Source organism: Corapipo altera, unplaced genomic scaffold (assembly GCF_003945725.1).
Source record: "Corapipo altera isolate COAL_440 unplaced genomic scaffold, ASM394572v1 2, whole genome shotgun sequence".
Taxonomy (NCBI): Eukaryota; Metazoa; Chordata; class Aves; order Passeriformes; family Pipridae; genus Corapipo; species Corapipo altera.
In genome coordinates this window covers 1,082,881-1,102,986 of record NW_020884890.1, presented here as the reverse complement: position 1 = coordinate 1,102,986, position 20,106 = coordinate 1,082,881, and the positions used below count along the sequence as shown (strand labels likewise).

The 20,106-nt window shown below is 36.6% G+C and overlaps 1 protein-coding gene across 3 annotated transcripts in view; it reads left to right on the top strand.

Annotated features, from left to right (window-relative positions):
* Positions 1 to 1,587: 1,587 nt before the first annotated feature.
* BMP5 (bone morphogenetic protein 5) overlaps positions 1,588 to 20,106 on the top strand; it is a 57,109-nt gene continuing 38,590 nt past the window's right edge. The window contains exons 1-2 of one of the 3 annotated variants that reach the window (XM_027645112.1): positions 1,612 to 1,828; positions 2,423 to 2,790. In XM_027645112.1, the coding sequence (XP_027500913.1) occupies positions 2,541 to 2,790 (250 nt within the window). In that variant the 5' untranslated portion in view covers positions 1,612 to 1,828; positions 2,423 to 2,540. Of the gene's footprint in view, positions 2,791 to 20,106 lie in introns of all 3 variants that reach the window. The other 2 variants (XM_027645111.1, XM_027645110.1) reach the window with 2 other exon arrangements.

Below are 20,106 nucleotides of genomic sequence, written 5' to 3'. Positions count from 1 at the left end.
GATAGGCTGAGGACTTAAATCCTCTGAGCAAGCAATCCACTGGCTTTTACAAATGCTTAGGGAAAAAAGGAAATATTTTGCTGGAAAAGAGGAAGAAACCTTGTTGCAGGATATGTGATGGCCAAATTCAAAAAAGACATATGTTTGGTGAAGTCTTATGTACCATTGGAATTGTCTGAGCAGAGCAAGTGAAAGGAAGAAAAAAACCGGGAAATAATACTTTTCTTATAACAAATGGATTTTAATGGAAAACCTCAATGAGGAAAGAAAATGTGTTCTGATTGTGATTGCTCTTCTGCTGAGAAGAACAAGACTTTTGCTAAATAGCTTCCTAACTTTAGTGTTAATTCAGCAGGTCTAGTATGAGAGAAATCCTTCCTTGGGAGAAGCATTGTTTCATTACATGTGCTGATTTATGACAGAGAATCAGCTGTATTTTAATGATGTCTGGACTAGACTGTAAATATAAGCTAGGACTCACAAATATGAGAAAAACTCATTTGTGGTTAATGTACTAGATAAATTGTTCCTTGCTTCTTAGGGTGTGACTATACTTGCTGTCACACTCCTAAGTTTACTCAAGAATTGTGTGATTTGCTGAGTAGGTGTCATGTAAAGGAAAACCTGATGGGATGGATTTTATATACCTGGTTTTTTCCTCAGTGTCATGTTGACAAAAATCTTTTCTGTCCCTTTTTTCTCCCTTTCATCAAAGGAAAATCCCCTCATGGCTAAAGGCAAATCATAGGAGCAAGGAAAATGACCACCAATAATCTTAGCAGTATGAAATTCATCATGGTGATTTTGTTTCAGTGAGAAGAAAACACCAGTTACTGGCTGTAGAAAAATGCTAAGTCGAACCTTAACTTCACGGGCAGCAGCTTTAAAACCTATTTAATATTTTTATTTCTTCAGTTAAGCTGTTTCCTTCTCCAGTTAATAGCAGGCTATGGGATTAAATCCTAGCTTCTGACATTTAGTGGGAAATGTAGTATAACAATGTATGAGTAAAAATGTACTTTGAATAAATTATCATTGCAAATTACAGTTTATGAACGTTGTGACTATATCCATTATTACAACATTGGCTGTGCACAATTTGAAATCTTGCTTGCTGAATAAATTTGTTTCATTCAGATTGCATTCCCAACATTTTTAGAAAAGAATGAATCAAGCCTTACCAACAAAATTTCCTACAGAATTTACTAAAAAAGTCACCTTTTTTTGCTAAACTTATCTAAAACATAAACATTTCTTGGATTAGTGAGATGCTATTTTAGTTTGTTATGAGAGTTTCGTATTGAAGTTTACTAAACTATAGGCTCATAAGAAAACTCACAAGAGCTTCTGTATTATGCCATGCCTTTAGCTATCCATATGTCTTAAAATTGTTACAGTTAAAATTGATTCCACAAGCTGTTAGGAAAGAAACAGCCAATAGACAGAATTAGGTATATTACTGTAAACTGGGGAGGAAGAGAGAGATTTAAAGCTCTGTCTGGCAAGAGAAGGGTTAAGGACTTTTTTGCTATACCCGTTTCAAATTACAATGAGAAGCCTCTTCTTTCCCAGCAGGGTTGTGCTTACATTAGTCTTTAGATCTCTCTTGAAGAGAGCTGTTATATTTGTGCCTGCTACAGTTGGAAATAACAGTTCAGAAGCTGAAAAGGGTTGAATGGATTTACGGAAGGTTATTTTTTGCGAGTAAATTCATGGCAACACATTAATTTGATTAGTACATGCTTTAGAATTATTTTACACTCAAGCGATTCAAACGATGTTAAAGTTATCACCAGGCTGCTGGACAAACATGTGTTACACCACCAAGGTACAGATCAAGACAAATCTGTGACTCAGGATTTTATCTTGGGAAGAGCGCAAGGTGTACGAAGAACTCAGAATAACAAGGGAAGATAACTCTGGGAACTACAATGTGTCAGAAGAACAGCTCTTGCTAATACAGCTCCCCACCAAAGACCTGGTTATCTAAGGTTTATATAGGAATGCCTAGGTCAGCTGACAAAATACTGGTCTTCTGCTCCATAAATGCAGAAAAACCGATAACAACAGTGGAAAATTGGAAGTCTGAATTTCAGCTTTCTTAGAAATAACTGCAACCTGACACATTCCATAATATTTAAACAGGGTGGGGGGAGAGGAATCACCAAAGATGTTACGTTTAGAGATGACATTGACATGAAGAATAGGTAAATTTTGTTTTTCAGCTACTGGGAAAGCAGACCTCATAGGAACTCAGAACAAGTAGGAGAAAAGATTTTTTTTCTTTGTTCTTTTGCTTTTCAAAGATGAACCTAACTGCACTCAAAGCTTTCGTGGGCTTGCTCTGGAATTGCTGGGTTCTGGTGGGTCACGCACAGGGAGGTTTAGGAGACAATCATGTCCATTCGAGTTTTATTTACAGGAGGCTGCGGAACCATGAGAGAAGGGAGATTCAGAGAGAGATTCTCTCTATCCTGGGTTTACCTCACAGACCCAGACCATTTTCACCAGGAAAGCAGGCTTCTTCTGCACCCCTCTTCATGCTGGACCTGTATAATGCCATGACAAATGAAGAGAATACTGAGGAGCTGGAGTATTCACTAAAGGGATCAATGGCAGGGGAGAGCAGAGGGATACGGAAAGGATACCGTGCCTCTCCAAATGGATATTCACGGAGAATACAATTATCTCGCATGATCCCCCTGACCACACAGAATCCTCCCTTAGCCAGCCTGCACGACACCAACTTTCTGAATGATGCTGACATGGTCATGAGCTTTGTCAATTTAGGTACGTGTAATTTTTTTTTTGTTTCTACTATCTTTGACAAACTGTTAGCTAGATCTTGTGAGGGGCAAACCTCCCGGCCAGACTGTAACCTGTTCTAAAACAACAGGATCAGGCCCGGGCTGCTGTGCCACTGGTAAAAGAAAAATTGTACTGACGGTGAAGTAGCTACGTTGTAGGTGGCCATGGAAAAAGGATTTTTCTCACTGTTTATATAAAGTCAGTTTCTATAACTCCCCTCTGCTGGCTTCTGTTTTCTTTCTTTCATTGATGTAATGAAAATTCTAGCCTTAGGCCAACTAACTCCTTTTTTTTTTTGTAATCTCAAAAAATCAAACGCTTATGCCTATTGCTCAGTTATTTCCCCCACTGTTTTCCTTAAAGCTCACACACGAACAAGCATCAGTTGTTAATATTTTAAAGCCTAGAAAATTATGAAGAGGGAAAAGTTAAGCCATTTAAAAAAAAATTCTTAGGTTATTTAGTGGGGTTTTTTTCTGTTGGTTAGAGTCAGAGTTTTATTATCTTTTCAGCTGGATGGCTGGATTTTAAATAATCTGTTGCTGTTTCTTTGTTATTTCTATTTAATAACTACAGACTGTGTTTTATTATACTGCCATGGTGCTCAGAGTCTGCAATGGTTCTTATTTTCTGTGTCATACATAAATTAAATAACAAGTAAAGTATTAAACACCAGAAACATGCAAGCAAAGAATGCTTTTGAAAATTATATCAATTCAGACACAAAACCTGATAAAACTAAATTAGATTGGCTTCTGAGTGTAATAAGCATGCTTACCAGTTACAGTGCAGTTAAAAAAAGCAGCTACAGATTTATTTACTAAAAGGCAACTTAAATCTCATTTAGAAAGCTGCAAATAATTCATGGAATGCATTTACTGTTTTTATAAGTGTTTTAAATGCTGCAGAACTCCTAAATTTGGCTAAAAAAACCCTTCTTATTTGACCTGAACAGCAAGAAATTTAATTGAAATCTTGAATTTTCTCAATAAACTGGTACAAAATCTGATGAACTCTTGTTTTCCAGGATAATACTTTCGGTACAACAGTACATGTTCCAAAATACTTTCAGATTATCACACACATTGTGTACCTTTTATGTCTATCATGTCTTTGATCCTTGCTGCAGAATTAAAAATGTTCCCAAACACTAAAATCCTTAATAATTTAAACTTCTAGGAAAGTGACACACTATAGTTTAGTTCTCGTATTGATAAAATCACTTTTCATTAGTTTTTTGGCAGATAAGGAGATGTTCAATTTTCAGATCTTTTTCCTTAAGGGTAGCATACGTCCACACCTCTAAATACATTTGCTTGTTGCTCTTGCTCCTTAAATAGCAGGCTAGGAAAAAATGGAATCTGTTTTTTTGAAAATGTGTTCCTTGTCCTTAAGAAACAGTTACATATTACCCACAAATTACTTTTAAGTCAACATTGCGTGCCTCGATTTACCCAGAGTATTTGGAGTCAGCCGAATTTAAAATGGCAACATAATACAGGAAAATAGGAAATGCTCTGATCTCTGCAGCATTAGTCAAGGTGCTGATTCTGCAAAAATCTTCCTTGTGTGTCCTGAGAAATACCCTCTGTAAATACGTCGCAGACCATTCGATCAGCAACCCTGAGGACTATTTACAGGGGACCCAGCCTTTGATTTCACAAAATGTCTTTTATTTCAAGAGGGTTTCTTCCAGTGAATAAGTAGAAGTCTTTGAAGCTCAGTGTCAGATATGTCCTAGGCTGATCCTTCTGCACTTCCTCAGGCACAAAGCCTGTCTAGAAGAATGCAGGTTTCCACTGAGTGTCTTACCTTGGGTGGAAAATTTCTAATATTTGACTCATTTTTTTGAGAAGTCAGTGTTGCCTTAAGAAAGTAATTCTGAGAAGCTAAAGCACATCTTATGTTTCTAAACTGTGAAAACTGGGGGTAAGATGCTGTATTTTTCAAGTGATTATGATTAATAGACACCATTAACTTATAAGAAAATACTGTGTAAATGTCAGGTTTTATTCAGCATCTGTAAAATTAAAACGTGTCTCAGCTCTAGGTTAGTCTAAATCCTAATTCACTTTAAATGCCCTTCCATACACGTTGGATATTGTGGTTTATCACACATTCTGCCATGTAACGTGTAAAAAATATTGATGACCAATATAGATTAGCTTCAACATTTTTATTAAACAATCCTATGTTTCAGTATAATTAACATTAAAATGACGTAAATCACGGAACTAAGTGATCATTTTATATGATTTATGCAGTATAAGGTTGTGACAGATGAGGGCAAGCTCTTTTAATGTAGAATGGGGAAAAATATGCAGTGATAAGTGAATGCTAATGCTGTACCTTAAAATCAATAAATGCTGATGCAGCATAGTAATAAATCAACTGGTTTTAGATTTGAAGCCTCGGTCAACTTGCATCAAATTAATGTGCTCTGAAAATAGTATTCACCATGTTCATACTTGCACACAATTAATTACAGAAGGTGTAATTATAAAACTCTATTAATCATGATGATATTTTAAATTGAAACTTTTGTATATAGTTGTAGCCAGTTATAAAAATTTAAGACATATGTACTAAAACAATAACTATGTAACTGAGATGTTAGATAGGAATTATTAAGCACAAAATTGAAAAGACTGAATAAGGTTAAAAGGTAAAGTAAAAAAATAGACAAGGAGAAATAATTTTATATTAAAGAATAAAAATTGAAACTTATATGCTAATTTTGATTAAAAATCAAGCTGTCAGAGTTGCAACTGCCTAACTTTCAAAAAAAAATTAGAAAATAATCATCAAGGGAACTGCAATCATAATTCTGTCAAGCAATCAGGGAGAAAAATAAGAATGCATTTACTTCTCCTGAAGTTAAAATTGTAAACACCTGTTCTTTCTACTGGAATTTATATCAGAATTTCCATCTCTTTCTTTCTTGAAAGATACAACAAGACAGAGATTATGTCTTGTCCTGTGTTTTGTATAAGACCGTGTGTGTTGGCAACTCTCCATAAATATTGATGAGTGTAACAGAGGAGTTAACTGGGTTTGGTCCAGCAGTCAAAGAATAAATCCTCCACTAAACACACTGGGGTTTTCAAAGATCTGATTATATCACCTACAAATTCAGAACTTTATTTTCCTCACTGGCTGTTTTTTTATCCTGTTATTATATTTTATTATATTATTGCAAAGCCCTGACTGTTTAGAGTTCTGGCATCTTCTTTTTGGCTGGTCTCCCAAAATGACATATATAGGATACCCTGTTCCTCAGAGAACAGGCAAATAATATTCATGTAGTCCTACTCACTTTTCTGCTCACTCAAAATTTAGTAAGGGAAGAACTTTTCTAAGATAAATGTTAGTGTTCCCACTCTTCACCTCTCACCGAAAGAGGGGGATTTAATAAAAAAACGTGTACACATCTGAAGCTTGGAGAAACAGCAGCACTTTTGTAAACTACATTTAAACATTTAAAATACTGATTTCTCCATTGTCATCAAAGTGATCATTAAATCCACTATGTTTAAGTGTTCCTTTTCATGCAATTCAAATGGTCTGTATTTTCATTTGTTTACAACACATCTGTCAATTTTTCTCCTAGCAGATTGTTTCATTAGATAAGCAAGTCTATTTGCTTTCTTCACATATTCCTGTTAACTGATATGAACCTTCTATAAAATAGGGGAGAAATACATACAACTTTTGTGGTTTTCTGTTATGTTTTCTTTCTTACCATATAAAATTAATCTCAAAAACATGAAATAAAATTTGTGACTCTGCCCTACATATGCTAAGAAGGATACGATATTATTAAGGTTTTTAAAGTAACTGGTACACTCCAGAAAGACAGTTTTTCTTCTTCACACATAATGTGATTCCACAATCATATAATCCTCAAGACACATGTGCTGCATTCAGTTCTTAAATCAGACACTGAAATCAACGGAAATTTTGGTCTGAGGCGCAGAGGGCTGTTCATATTTCTCCATCTTCTCTACTCCAAGTTTGTACACTGTCTTAAAGTTCATATTCTTTTTTAAAACCTGAATCACTAAGCAAATATATGAATTCAAAAGATTTACAGCCCATTGTGTGCATTGGAGAATGCTAATGTGGCATAGAACAACTTTTTATACAGCTACTTTGAGAAGTCTATAATATATTGATCCACAACAAATACCTGCACAAATGTATTTTTGTTACATATGAAAAAGAAAGGATTCCTAACTGCGATCAGACCTTGAGCACATATAGTAGCTTATTTCTTAAATTAAACTAATTCAGTTTCTACAACCTTCCACTCACAGCTAACATATCATCAGCGAGGGATATGGAGTGCTAAACTATAAAATGCCAGGAGCTGTGGAAGGGGAGCTGGGATCATTAACTTTTCTCCTCAAAGTTTAGAAATGAACATATTTTCTTTCTTTCTTTTCCACCAGATTTCAGATGTTGCTGTCGTAATTTTAACTGTAGGTGAATTTCCTTGTCTGTAGTACAGTTTTAGTTCGTAAAATGCAGACTTCTAATGAAAATATTGACACAGCCTTAACTGAAGTGATAGAAATAGTGCTATTATCTTGCCTTGAACAGAGGGATGCTATTACAGAGATAAAACTTGTTAAATAACAAATAGACCCCATGTCTTTAATTTTGGAATGGGAGCAATACTGAGAAAAAAATGAGAAAACATTTGTGAAGTTTTTTTGAACGGTAAAAGATGTCTTTTTCACTCTTTAACATAAAATTTAAAGCAAATTAGATCAAGCTGGTCTCATTTAACCTTCATCCAAATTAGATATCACTTGACATCTTGAAATTCTAAGATTTTTTTTTTCCCTTTATAAAATTTTTTCACCCAATCAGTGAGTGGAATGAATTTCTTGTGACCTAGATATTCAGTCAGACATTGGAAATAAATATTAATTATGAAATAATTTTCTATTATCAAATTAAATATTAATAGAGCTTTTTGCGAAATAAGTTTATTCATTTCTAGAACAAATGAATGACATTCCCTAAAAAATCCTCTTCCAATCCTTACAATTCATTAGGCAGTTTTAACCAATTTTTGTGTGATGACAGAGCAGGTTGTTAGAGTTTGCTTTTGATATTGAGTAAGAAATATTCTCCATATTCATTTTTGGAATTATACTACATTTGTTGTTTTATATTGAAATATTTTATATTTCCTTTGAAATCTCTCAAGTTACATGAATCTTATGAATTATATAGCTCTACCTCAAAATAGGCTTGTGTGTGATCCATAAATATCACCTAACAAAATAATGTTTCTATAACTGCCAATTAATTTTTTTGCCAAAGTTAACACTTTAAATCCAAGTAAATTATTGTATCTAACTAGCCAAAAAAATGTCAAGCTCTCCATTAACTGGGGTATAAAATTGTCTGACTTTCCTTGCCGACAGGTTTGAAAGAAATTGCAGATAACTGAAGAGAAACTGATTTAGCAGATGGTTAGACGTGTATGGTGAAAAGCTATATATATTTATGGATATATATAAATATATTGTTATTAATATTTTTCCAATTGGGAAGAACGGCTGACCCAGTTCTGCTTCTTCTTTAGGAAGCACTCCTTTCCAGACTAAACACAGACTTTGGGTGGGGTTGTGGTGATTGTATGTATTGTACAGTGCATATTTTCCCAGGAAAATGCAATCTTGCAGTGACTCTGGCTAGCCATGAAAGAGAAAGAGGGAGAGTTGTGGAGACACCTCTGTGTGGAGGGCATTAGGATTGGATGAAGAGCCTCTTGGTGTGCTCCCTAAACTCTGGGTTGTTTGTTTAGACAACAGGACAACTTTGGCACCTATGTGATCTCCCACACTTATTGCTCCTGTTATTATTTTCTTTGAGTCTTAAATTATGCAAAGAATTTTACCATGGCTATCTGCCTACTTACTGCCTGAGTTAAGGAGGTAATTACAACAGGGTCAGTTCCTTTTTCTTCTCTTTTTAACCATGGTGGTTCCTTTCAGCTTGCTTTCATAGGCGTACAAACTAATATACTTTTGCAGAAAATTGATTGATTGCAGTCTGATCATTCTAGGTGTCATCTGGTGTTTCCACATAGCTGAGAATGAACAGTTTATGAAGTGCCAATTGCAGCCTCCGGCTAAAGAAAGGCTCCCCAGGGCTTCAGGAGGGCTTTGGCTGCTACCAGACTTCATAATTATTTCCCACACTTTTTCCTATCCTCTCCTCCTTGTCCTTTCCCTTGTCTCTAACCCCCACAGTCTAGGCAGGGTCACTGAACTTTAGTTTTATGTCAGTGACATTCGGCTGTAGAAAGGATTAAAGGCCAAGAAGTGGTGAGATTAGGCGACAGTGAGGGAAACGGAGAGGGAAGGAATGAGAGCAGGCATGAGAGAAAAAAGGCAAAGCACAGGTCAGGCTTTACCTCTTCTTCTCAGTAGGTAACAGCCAACAATGGGGGCTGGATACAGGCCTGCTGGGCATGGGTAAGGTCCATAACAGAAAAACAGCCTCTGCAGGAACTTGTATTACTGGAAGATTTAGTCCTACTCCTCTGTTTCTCACATGCAGCATGATGTTGTAGCACTTCAGAGCGTTTCCCGTGCCTGCAGAGTTACAAAAGTGGAAGTTTATTATGGTAGAGAGAAGAAGTTGCATGCAGACAGACAGAGGGCAAGGAGTATGGTAAAGATAGACAATGTACAAATGAAAGGGATAATGAGTCCAGGTATGGGTTTCTTCTCTCAGTAAGCCTTGAAGGCAAAAGGAGTACTTTTCTTCTCAATCCCTTGTGGCAGACAAACTACTTCAACCTCCCCAGGCACTTGGCTTCCTGGGCAAAACTTTTCATCCTTGCAAAATAAAATTCAGCTCCCCCCACCCTTCAGTATGTGTGTGCAGGGAGTACACAGATGGGCTACTTACATTTGCAGTCATAAATAACTTAGAAGCTAGCTTTTAAAAACCACAGGTTAAAGGATAAGAGCTGCCATGACGCACACAGAGAGGCTGAGATCAGAGGAGCAGCTAAAAGGGGTCAGGAGAAACAATGAATCCCCTTGTTCTGAGTCATATTTATGAGTGCTCCATTGCACCTAAAGTTCATATTTATTGGCTAGGCCATGGGGTTTCCCCATTTGCTCATCTCTTAAAATAACACCCCTGGTTAAACTTTCCTATAAAACACAGAAATGCTATAGCAGGCAGACCTTGTCAACCCTGACAACTACATTATTTAAGTTTGTGGGTGGGGTACACCAAGCAGGAGCTGGTTTGTGTATTGTACTGAGTTATGAATTTGTTTCTATACAAAATATGATTATAAAACAAGTAGAAATGGAAAGGTTTTACAGATCAGCTATCCACTCAGAAACTTCCCACTCTTGTTGAAGGATGCTCCAAAAGGTGCGTTTAAATGTTAATTTTCCAGTTCTTTTTGAATAACAGCTCTGGTGCAATAGATCAAGGACTTGACTTTATCAACCACAACTTGGTGACGTGTGTCGTACCTTACCAAAATGTGGTTTTACTTTTTTTCCCGCTGTAATTCAGGGCAAACTGAGACAACAGTTATTAATGAGTCAGAACCTAGAAAACTAACCAGGACAGCTAGTACTGGTACATGAAATGTATCCATAGCTGGACAACAAGTGACTGCAGAAGTAAAATTCCACCTAACTCTCTTTTTCAAGGAGAAGCAGAAAGACGAAGAAATTTTAACAGATGAAATTTCTGTTAGGTTTATCTTTACCTTACTTAACAATATTACTTATTCAGACCCCATGAGAACATAAGAGTCTTTTCCAACTTCAGTGATTCTGTTATTATATCCCTTTGTGTCTATTAAATGAGATTATTGTTGTTTTAATTCATAGGTATTTGATTGTAGTCAAATTAATTAAGCTAAATTCTTATGCTTTGTTAACTGTATCCCTATTCCAGAGTAACTATTGTAAATTAAGAACAATTTGGCTAAGCATATCCATTTAAAATATTCGTCTTTTAAAAGTGGAGGGGAAATACAGGTGCAGTATGCAACTACAATGTACTGCAAAATAATTTCAATAATATATTGTGTTTGACTTTTACAATTGTGAATGGCACCATTTTTGGAGCCAGAGGTGTTAAATTCTGTTCTGGCAAAAAACAAAATTCTGGCAAAAAAATTCTGTTCTGTTTTGGGACCAGAGAAAAAAGAAACAGCAGGGATGCTGAATAAGCAGGGACTCTGATTTTGGAGTAGCAGGCAGCGTGCCTGATGGCACCTGGTGCCTGGAGCCATGCTATTCTAGCGGTGCAGTTTGCAAAAACATTACCTGAGAAATTGAAAGAGTGGGAGAACAGTAGTGTGGATGATAATGCTATGGGAGCAAGTCCAAGCCCAGCATACAACCCCATGACAACTGTAGTCTTTGTGGTGATTTATGATGGCAGAGATCCAGCAGGAACACAGCTTTGGGAAAGTTGTTCCCAAGGTTACCTCAGCTGGGATATCTGTCAGTAACTACAAGTCATAACATGCTAGTGATCCCAAAGGTTAATCTGCTGCTCCTGCCCAGGTTACCTTGCTGCTTCATATATTACATGTGTGCAAAAGCTTTGCAGTGAGTCTGTCCTGGCCCCCAACTAGCCTAAACCTGAAAGTCAGAGGGTGAAATGTATGAGCAGCCAAACAGGAAAAACTCGAAGAGCCTCAGATAGAGAATGAAAACAGTGTGCCTCTGTTTTCCAGTCCATAAAATGAGGATGGGCAAATATTTCTGTGTTCATTTTCGTTTCTGTGCACTGTCATTCTTTGGCCTTGCAGAGAACTGGTGTAGCTTTCTTCTTGCAAAGCCTCTTTTTACTCTAACTGTTCATTCTGTAAAATACTTTGTTCCCAAGAATCTCACAGCACCTTCCATTTCATCATAGTGATCTCAAGTGTTATTTTAGAAAGGGCTAAAAAAAGTCCTTCTAAAAGGACAACAAGTATAGTGCTCTTAAAATAGACAGTTTATAAAATAATGAAAAAGAAACACTGGAATTTAAACACAAAAACTGAGATTCGTGTTCTGGTGCAATGGGGAGAGGATGTATGGATACCTCTTACCTCTTGTTCTCAGAATTTAGGTTTGTACCTCTCTGAGGCATGTGTGCACACATATCAGTCCGTGTGCATGATTTTGTATATGTAATATAGAAAGCACGTAAATCTTTTCAGTTTTAGTCACTGGGATTTTTTCCCCCTTAAATCATTATATTCTTTCCCATCTATACTATGTGGCTTTACCAGCCCTGACCTTTCAAGCTGCCTGTTTGGACCAGTGTTTATCAGATGACCGTTTGACCTCCTTGTTAATTGTACTTAATTACATCCTGTTGTAACATTTTGAAATAAGGAGGAGAGTTTATGGATCTGCTCCAAAGACCTGAAGACTAAAACAGCAGCAGAATTCAGTGATATGAGGTGCCGAGTAATCTCATAGTTAGGTCAATAAAAGCTGCGGCTTGTCCAGTCGATTGCAAAATTGAATCCATGTAGGATTGTTGGTACTCCTGTGAATAAAATCACACAATTTTCTTTGTTCTGAGAAGGGCCTCTCCTCTCTGATTGACTGCTTGGATATTTCTCCAAAGAGATCAAGAAAGGAGTGAAAGACCTATCAACAGTACTGAAAGGGCTGAGATTCACATATGATGATATAAAAGAGACAACCCTCTGTTGTCACAAGTGGTTTCTCTGTGGTTTTGCAAAACTTCAGAGTTCCTTATGCTTCCATAGAATTACTAGTTCCCGTGAGCTTTTTGAGAGTTATGTAATCTTTGCTATGAGATTTTCTGTGCATTGATGATTTCTGAGCACATCTAAGTTTCATTAAAGAGCAGCAATTATCCCCTGTAGCTGCAGCAAAACAAAAATTAAAACAAATTAACATCCAGAAAGAGCTGCGATTCTCGAAAATGGGCACTCCAAAGGCTCAGAAAGCAATTTCAAATCCTTCTTATTTTACAATGCTTTTCATATATCTGATGGCTTTTGAAACACATGGCATTGAACATATTGCTTTTCACTAATGATGAGGCATACATGTTTGCTTCCTCTACTGCTGTTGTTCCATAGCTCACTTACCATAAATTTGATTTATAGGATTATAGTAAACTTGATTTCCTAAAATGAATGAAGAGAAAAGGAAACAGAAGCTATAACATTATTATTATGAAGTGTAGGTCCAGTCCCAAGACTTTAAGGAACACAAGGCAAAAGAACATACCTTCAATTTTATTTTATTAAAACTCTGATAGTTAGACTTATTGGAGAATGAAGTGCCATGAAGAATTAATTGTCTATAGTGGTAAACTGCACATAATTATGGCGTTATTGTAACGGTTTGTCATCCAACATGAGTCATATTCTAGATAAAAAAGACAAGTTACTTAGATGAGCCTCTAGACTTACACAGTACTACCCACAGCTCACCTTGAAACGAACAGTGTTATGAAAGCTAAAAGTGCTGTCTTTCCTGTAGCAAAGGTTAAACCTACAGTTCAACTAGACAAAATTACATTTACATAGTTAAATGTTTTTTATGTATTGATTTTAGTTACAAGCCTATATGGTTAAAAATAAAACACAGAATTTACTCAATGTCATAATAAGGTATTTGAAAGATCAGAATGTTTAAATCCCCTTTGGAGTTAAGCAATAGTAAGTATATCTGAAATCACACAATGACATATGATGACTTTCAGGGAGGGCTGGTTTGTTTTTCAGAATTTTGAGAGGTAGTATAATGTGCCACTATATAGTATTGTTTATCATGGTAATTTAAAATTAGGTACTATTTCAGAAAAAAGTTTTTTCTTTTCCTGATTCCTTGGTTAGCTCCTTTTTTATATCCTATAGCTATACACTATGGGTCTTCAAAAAGTAATATTTTTTTCATCACTTCTTAAACTATTGAATTAAGAATCGTGTTTAATGAGGTTGTATATCATAATGAGATCACATTTACAGGGAGAAACATTTTTTTTATATATCAAATTTTTAATGTAAGTAAATATATTTTAAATGTTGTTTTATTATATATGTGTGTGTGTGTGTGTGTGTGAATATAAAATCCAGAGGTAGTTGATGCTGTGGAGTGAATTCTAAGTAGTTTGAGTTCATGTTGCAATTCACTGGATCAGAGTGGTGAGAATAATGTCATTAACAGCATATTGCCACCATTTTGGTTTCCCAGCAGCTGTGTTCTGCTTTCTCCATATTTTTATGTATTCCTTAGAAATGCAAAATACAAAGGATGTGCTTACTAGCATATGTATGTGTACAGGACAGGCCTTATGTAAAATGGGTTCATCACAGGACTTGAATCAATATACAGGCACACACACAAACTAAAATCTTGGCTCCGTGGGCATAGCTCCCAAACAAGTTCATCCTGTTTTTACGTTACCGTCTTGTTCATTCTGTGTTTACATTACCATCTGCTGCTGTACAGTAATGAAGCTTCTTTTGCTAATATTATATCACCTTGGGTCAGTGAGATTTACCACAAACTCCAGTTAACAATGCTGCTTCAGCTTGTCCACAGCTAGGGACCATGTTTTCATCAAAATGGAAATGAAACCATGTCCCCAAAAGAAGAGACTGTGATGCTTCCAGTTTTGGGGGATGAGCAGATTTTTTTTTTTACTTGATAAAAACCCCAGGTTTACCCCTGAAGATTAGGGCAGTTCTCACTTCTAGCCCTGGTGGAAACAAAAGTTTAGCACATACATGTACAAAGGCAAAGGCTGATCAGATGCTGTAAAATGCATGTGAAATATTCTTAGTGGTGTTGAACCAAAAAGATTGCATTTGTACTAGCACTATGTTGATGGTCAGGTTCCCACTCCCTGTTTGTACTTATGCTCTGCTCAGAAAAATGCCCAAGTTTTGTCTGAGACAAATGAGTTCAGCATATAGTACAAGCTTCAGACCATCTTTGCTGTTCCAGAAATGTGTCACACCTCTACAGTCAGACTGCTTATTGTGTTTGTAAGTAATTGGGCAAGGAATGTGAGAAATGCAGTCCCAGGTGGAATAACACCGGAAATGCAGAAATTTTACAAGCATGTCCACAGTCCTGGGCAACCAGGTCTAAGTGGCCCTACCTGAGCCGGGGGATTGGAGCAGATGACCTCCTAGGGTCCCTTCCAACCTCAGCCGTTCTGTGGTTCTGTTATAGAGTAACTACAAAGAATGAGGACCTTATTCATTTTATACTTGGGTATCAATAATTCTTACTTTATTTTTTGGAGGGGAGTGATGATCTGGCATCAGACAATTGTTGAATGAACAGTGCTGTGTGTTCAAAGTGTCATACTTTTTCTTTCTACTTTGGAAACTATTTTCTTGATTTTTATGTCATTTTGAGACTCCTGTGTCTGTCTCCCCAGGTCTGTCCAAAGTAATCTACTGTGAGGGATCACAACTTACTGTCACATCACCTGGAGTTAATCCGAGCTCTTTCATGGCACAAATATTTTTTTGTGAAGATTAGCTTTCCTTTCCTCTGGCAATGCAGGTATAATGCTGGATGGCTAATCCAGAGATATTTTATTCACTAAGAGTCAGTGAGTTTCTTCCCTGAAAGAGGTTCAAATTCATTAATCGTAGTAAGTTTTAAATTTCCTTCAGGAAGAAAAAAAGTCCATTTTTTTTTCCTTCTTGTTGAGGGTACCTATTCCATATGAGCAGTTATATGGGAGTGAAACAATCTCTCTTTGTGAGAATAAATCATTATCAGATTAGACTGACGGAGCTACAGAGGAAAGGGTGCATTTTGAATCAGTATTAACAGACTGTTAAAATCACAGCCAGCTCCCAAACTAGCTGTTAAAACCTGCTGCCTGAAAGTGCCATTCCTCACCACCGCTGGCCAGTCTCCTGTCTGCTCTTCCTCCTCATCTTCCTCCTGTTTTCTTCCGGTGTAATGTCTGGGAGGGCCTCTCTCTGCTGTGCTTCTGGCTCTATTGCTCTGTTTCTCAGCACTACTTAGAGTCTCCTGGTTGGGTCCTTGGTGTTGGCCAACAGGAAGAATGCATAGGACAAACCTTCAAAACAAGTGGTAACAGTTTATAAAAGATGAAATTCCAGTCTCTTTACATTTTTAATTCTATGGTGATGACTCTGTCAGTACAGTGATTAGCCTGGTATGTGCTTGTACAACCAAAGTATAAATCTGAGAACCTCTGAACTCATTTGAGCTAAGCTGGCACACCAGCTAAGCACATAGCCTGTGAGCAGCTATTTTTTGTGAATGTAGTTAATATCCTGTCTATGATGTAGCCTAGCAAAGTAATTTTTAATTTCTTATATGTAATGAAGCCTTTTTCTACGCTCTAAATGTGATGTTTTTGAGGGTTTCCTTCCTCATCCTTGTTACAGCTAGACTGTTTTTTGTGGAATGTTTGGTCAGTGTATGGGCAATATTTAAATACTCAGATGTGAGCACAGCTTAAGGAGAAAATACTGCCTATCCATTCGTACCCAGTCTGGCAAGCAGACAAAACTTTGGTGGAAGTATTTCCAACAAATTCCATGTTAGAAAATAGATGGAGTTTATTAGATGACGTGTGAATGGTAAGCGGTAGAGTGACTTGCCACCAGTGGGTGAAGTGAGCAGAGGGTTAATATGAGCAGGAACTAAGGAGATGTGGGAAGATAGAGTGTGCTTTAATGTTTAGCTTTTCCTTCCCTGCCAGTCGTCCTATGATGATATACGCCCTTTCACCCTCCTCAGAAGTTATGTTCCATCTGTATACTTTTACAGTGCCAAAACAGTTATAACTTACACCTATTTTCTGACCATTGGATCCCAGAGGTATAACTTTTGTTTCTGTTCAGCTGCAGCTGAACCCAAGAGGGATCTTTTCTTCTGTCATTTGTTAACCTTGAGGTTGTGTTGATCTGACATTCTGACTTTCACACACAGTCAGAAACCTGGCAATAATTGTTAGTTTTCTTTGTGATGATCTGATTATAGAAAAACAAAATTAAACATGGGAAAAAATGGAAGTCTATTGACAGATGGCATCAAAATGTACTGGTTTCACCAAAGATGAGGCAAAATAGACATTGCTGAAAAAGCAGAAAAAAATAGCAACCTGAGGCATGCCAGTGTAAGGATTAGCTAATTTATCTGTATGTATTTGATTTATCATGATGTATTATTTCAGAACTACATGATGAAACTTTGATCTGATCTATTCTTTCAAATAAAGATTTGTTTATCACTGATGAAACTGATAATAACTGAAAATCTATCAGATTTAGGTTAACATAGGTATTTGTGATTGGAGAGCCTTTGTAATATAGTGTGACTTAAAATAATGAAGAAACCACAGGGTCCTTACTTACTAAAAATGAAAAAGCACATATGTGCAGTTGTATTTTTCTGTGCTTCATGCTACAGCTAAACAACTGGAATGAAAGTTTTGCATTTGGTAGGTTGAAGGATACAGTGTATTATACTGTTGAAATCATCAGAAAAAGTAGATTGTGAGGAATTGTTTAACCAACTATCTTTTATACCTTATATTTATGTATTCACTTCCAAAACTCTATCTCTTTGTTCTAGTTACACTGGCCGTGTTCAAACCAGCATAAGAAAAGCTGCGTGTTGCTTTTCCACTTATTTTGAATCAACAACTGAAAGCCTTCCAGCATTTAATTATTACTGGAGCAGCTGCAGTGCAGCACTTGTTTTGACTTGTTGAGCAAGTGCATTTGACTTGGAAGAAGAGTAAATTGAATGAATAACACATGTTTAGCTATGAAATTTTCAGCAAAACATCGGCTATTGAATGAAGACCAGCAATTTCATTAAAACATCTATTTTATTTAATTTTTTTAGTGTAAAGTAACGAGAAGGTATCATGAATAATCTCACAGTGTACAGATCACCTGGGAGATTATGTGTGAGAAAGCCAAGCACAGTTATGCCTCTTTGATTGAGGCATTTCTTTAGGTCTCTGCTTATAAAAGTTGCTGGCAGGAACTGTTATGTGGTTGCTGGGAACTCTTTCCTTCTCAGAGGGAACGCTGAAAGCTTTTAATTATTAACTGAGTTCTAATTCTTAAAATAATTGATGGAAAAAAGGATACTTATCCTTTTAAATATTCACTTTTATTCTATTATTGGTTTGTAATTTTCATTATTTACCAAGTTGCTGCCTACTACTTACTAAAGTTGAATACATCGCATGTACATTTTAAGAGGATTAGAAAGTAAAAATCACAGAATCTCAAAGTCCACCTTAGTAATATGATAGTGTTTTAAACTATTTTGAGTTTTTCAAAAGTGTTTTTTGTTAATTGGTAAGAATCTATCAGGTCTTTATTACTACAACAACAAAATGAAGAAATTAATATTTTAATACTAGATCTGTGCTCTCAAAAGATGTAATACTAAATGCTTGGTTAAGATACATGAATATTCTAACTTATTTTTTAATAAAGTATGGGATATTGAAATTCATTTCTTTGAAGGTTAAAGAAAGAAAATAAGTGTACTGTGTGCTTGGAAAAAGGACAGGTAACTTTTTTTTTTGTTGGCTTGATTTTTTATTATGCTTTTTCTTTTTATTCTTGCTTTAGATTCTGTTGCAGTTGTGGAAGGGTTTTTTCATTGAATTTATCTTGATTTAAATTACTTTACAATTCATACAGGTCAGTAATTCTGTTCAATTATGGAAGGCATGTTCTACCATCAAACGTCTCGATTCAATAAACAATATTTCATTTATTAAAACTGTCACTAGCTGCATAGTATTTCATCAAATGATTTTCAAACTGTCCCTAATTTATTTAATCAAAATAGGCAAATGTTACTCACTGATGTCAGTAGCTGAACTGAAAATAAAGAACTTAGTGAAATAACTAGCTTTACAGCAGTGTAATTAGCTTCAGAATATGACTGATCAAACTTTCTGCTTTGTGTTTTAATAAGAAAGTGTATTTTATGTTAAAGTAATTTATATAATTCTTTCAAAACCACATCTGTATTTCTATAATTACTTTAAATACAACCTATATAATAACAATAAATAAAAAGAAACTCAAATATACAGTACTGCAATAAAGCAGTTCTTAAGAAACAGAACTGTTGTAAGAGGAAAAAAAGAAAAATTTCTGCAGACTCGCCCTTTCTAATTAAGCAAAATCCCCACTGATTACAGAAATGGTTTTGCTTCAGTTGGAGGGGGATCAGAATGCGGATTAAGTTTCTGACAATGACCTTTTTGTCTAAGATAAGGTACGTGTGGAATGTAATTTTGGGGACCTATTTTCAACCCCTGCCTATGTTTTTTATGTAAGGTATCACAGAATCATAGAATCATTTATGTTGGAAAAGACCTTTAATATCATTGACCCCATTCTGCCAGTGATACTGGGCTTGGAGCCAGCTATTTATCAGTTGGCTCTTCCTGTTTCTTCCCTCATCATTCCCTGCTACTGGAAGGACAGAAGAGAGCACTGCTTGTGCTCCTGATCCCTTAACCAGTCATCCCAAGGCTCTGAAGTCTCTGCTGATTGCTCTTATTGTTGCAGCTTCATCATTGGCCACCAGAAAAACAAATAATGGATATTCATCTGAGGGCAGTACCAGAGTAAGAAGCTTTGTCTTCACATCTCTAACCCTTTAAGTCTTTAAGGAGACTTCATAGGGAGTCTCCTATGAAGACTACTTTTTTTCTTTATGGAGTCAGTTTTGATGCAAAGCGTAGACTGACTTAACCTTGGTAGCACCTCCAAGCTAGATGGGCCATCATCCTCATTGTTGTTCAGTTCCACTTGCAGAGTCTCACACCTACTGTGCCCGGGCAGCTGCAGGTGTGGTCACCAGAGGAGATGGTGCGCTGGGCAGGAACTTTTTCCATTGCCTCCTGTCCCTTCAGTTGCTGTGTTCAACCAGTTGGATAGAGGGTAGGGAATCTTCCCTATCATACATCCTGTCTGATGTGCCTGTCCCAGGGAAGGCAGGGTGCAATTCCAGTAGTCTGCCTCACTCTCTCACTCTCCCTGATACTACTCAATCTACTTTACCTTTTTCAGGTGCTCTATCACTGAGCACAGGAGCTCCTCTTCCTGGACACATGTCCCACAGGGGTGCCCACTGCTGCCCTCCGATACAGGTGCAAGAGCAGGGTACATCCTGCAGCTGATACCAGGGCAACAGAGAGTTTCCACTGGAGCTCACTCTGAGCAGCTGCCTCAATCATGATGAGTGCAGAGTTTAGAGAGGTCATGGCTCTCTGTTGGCC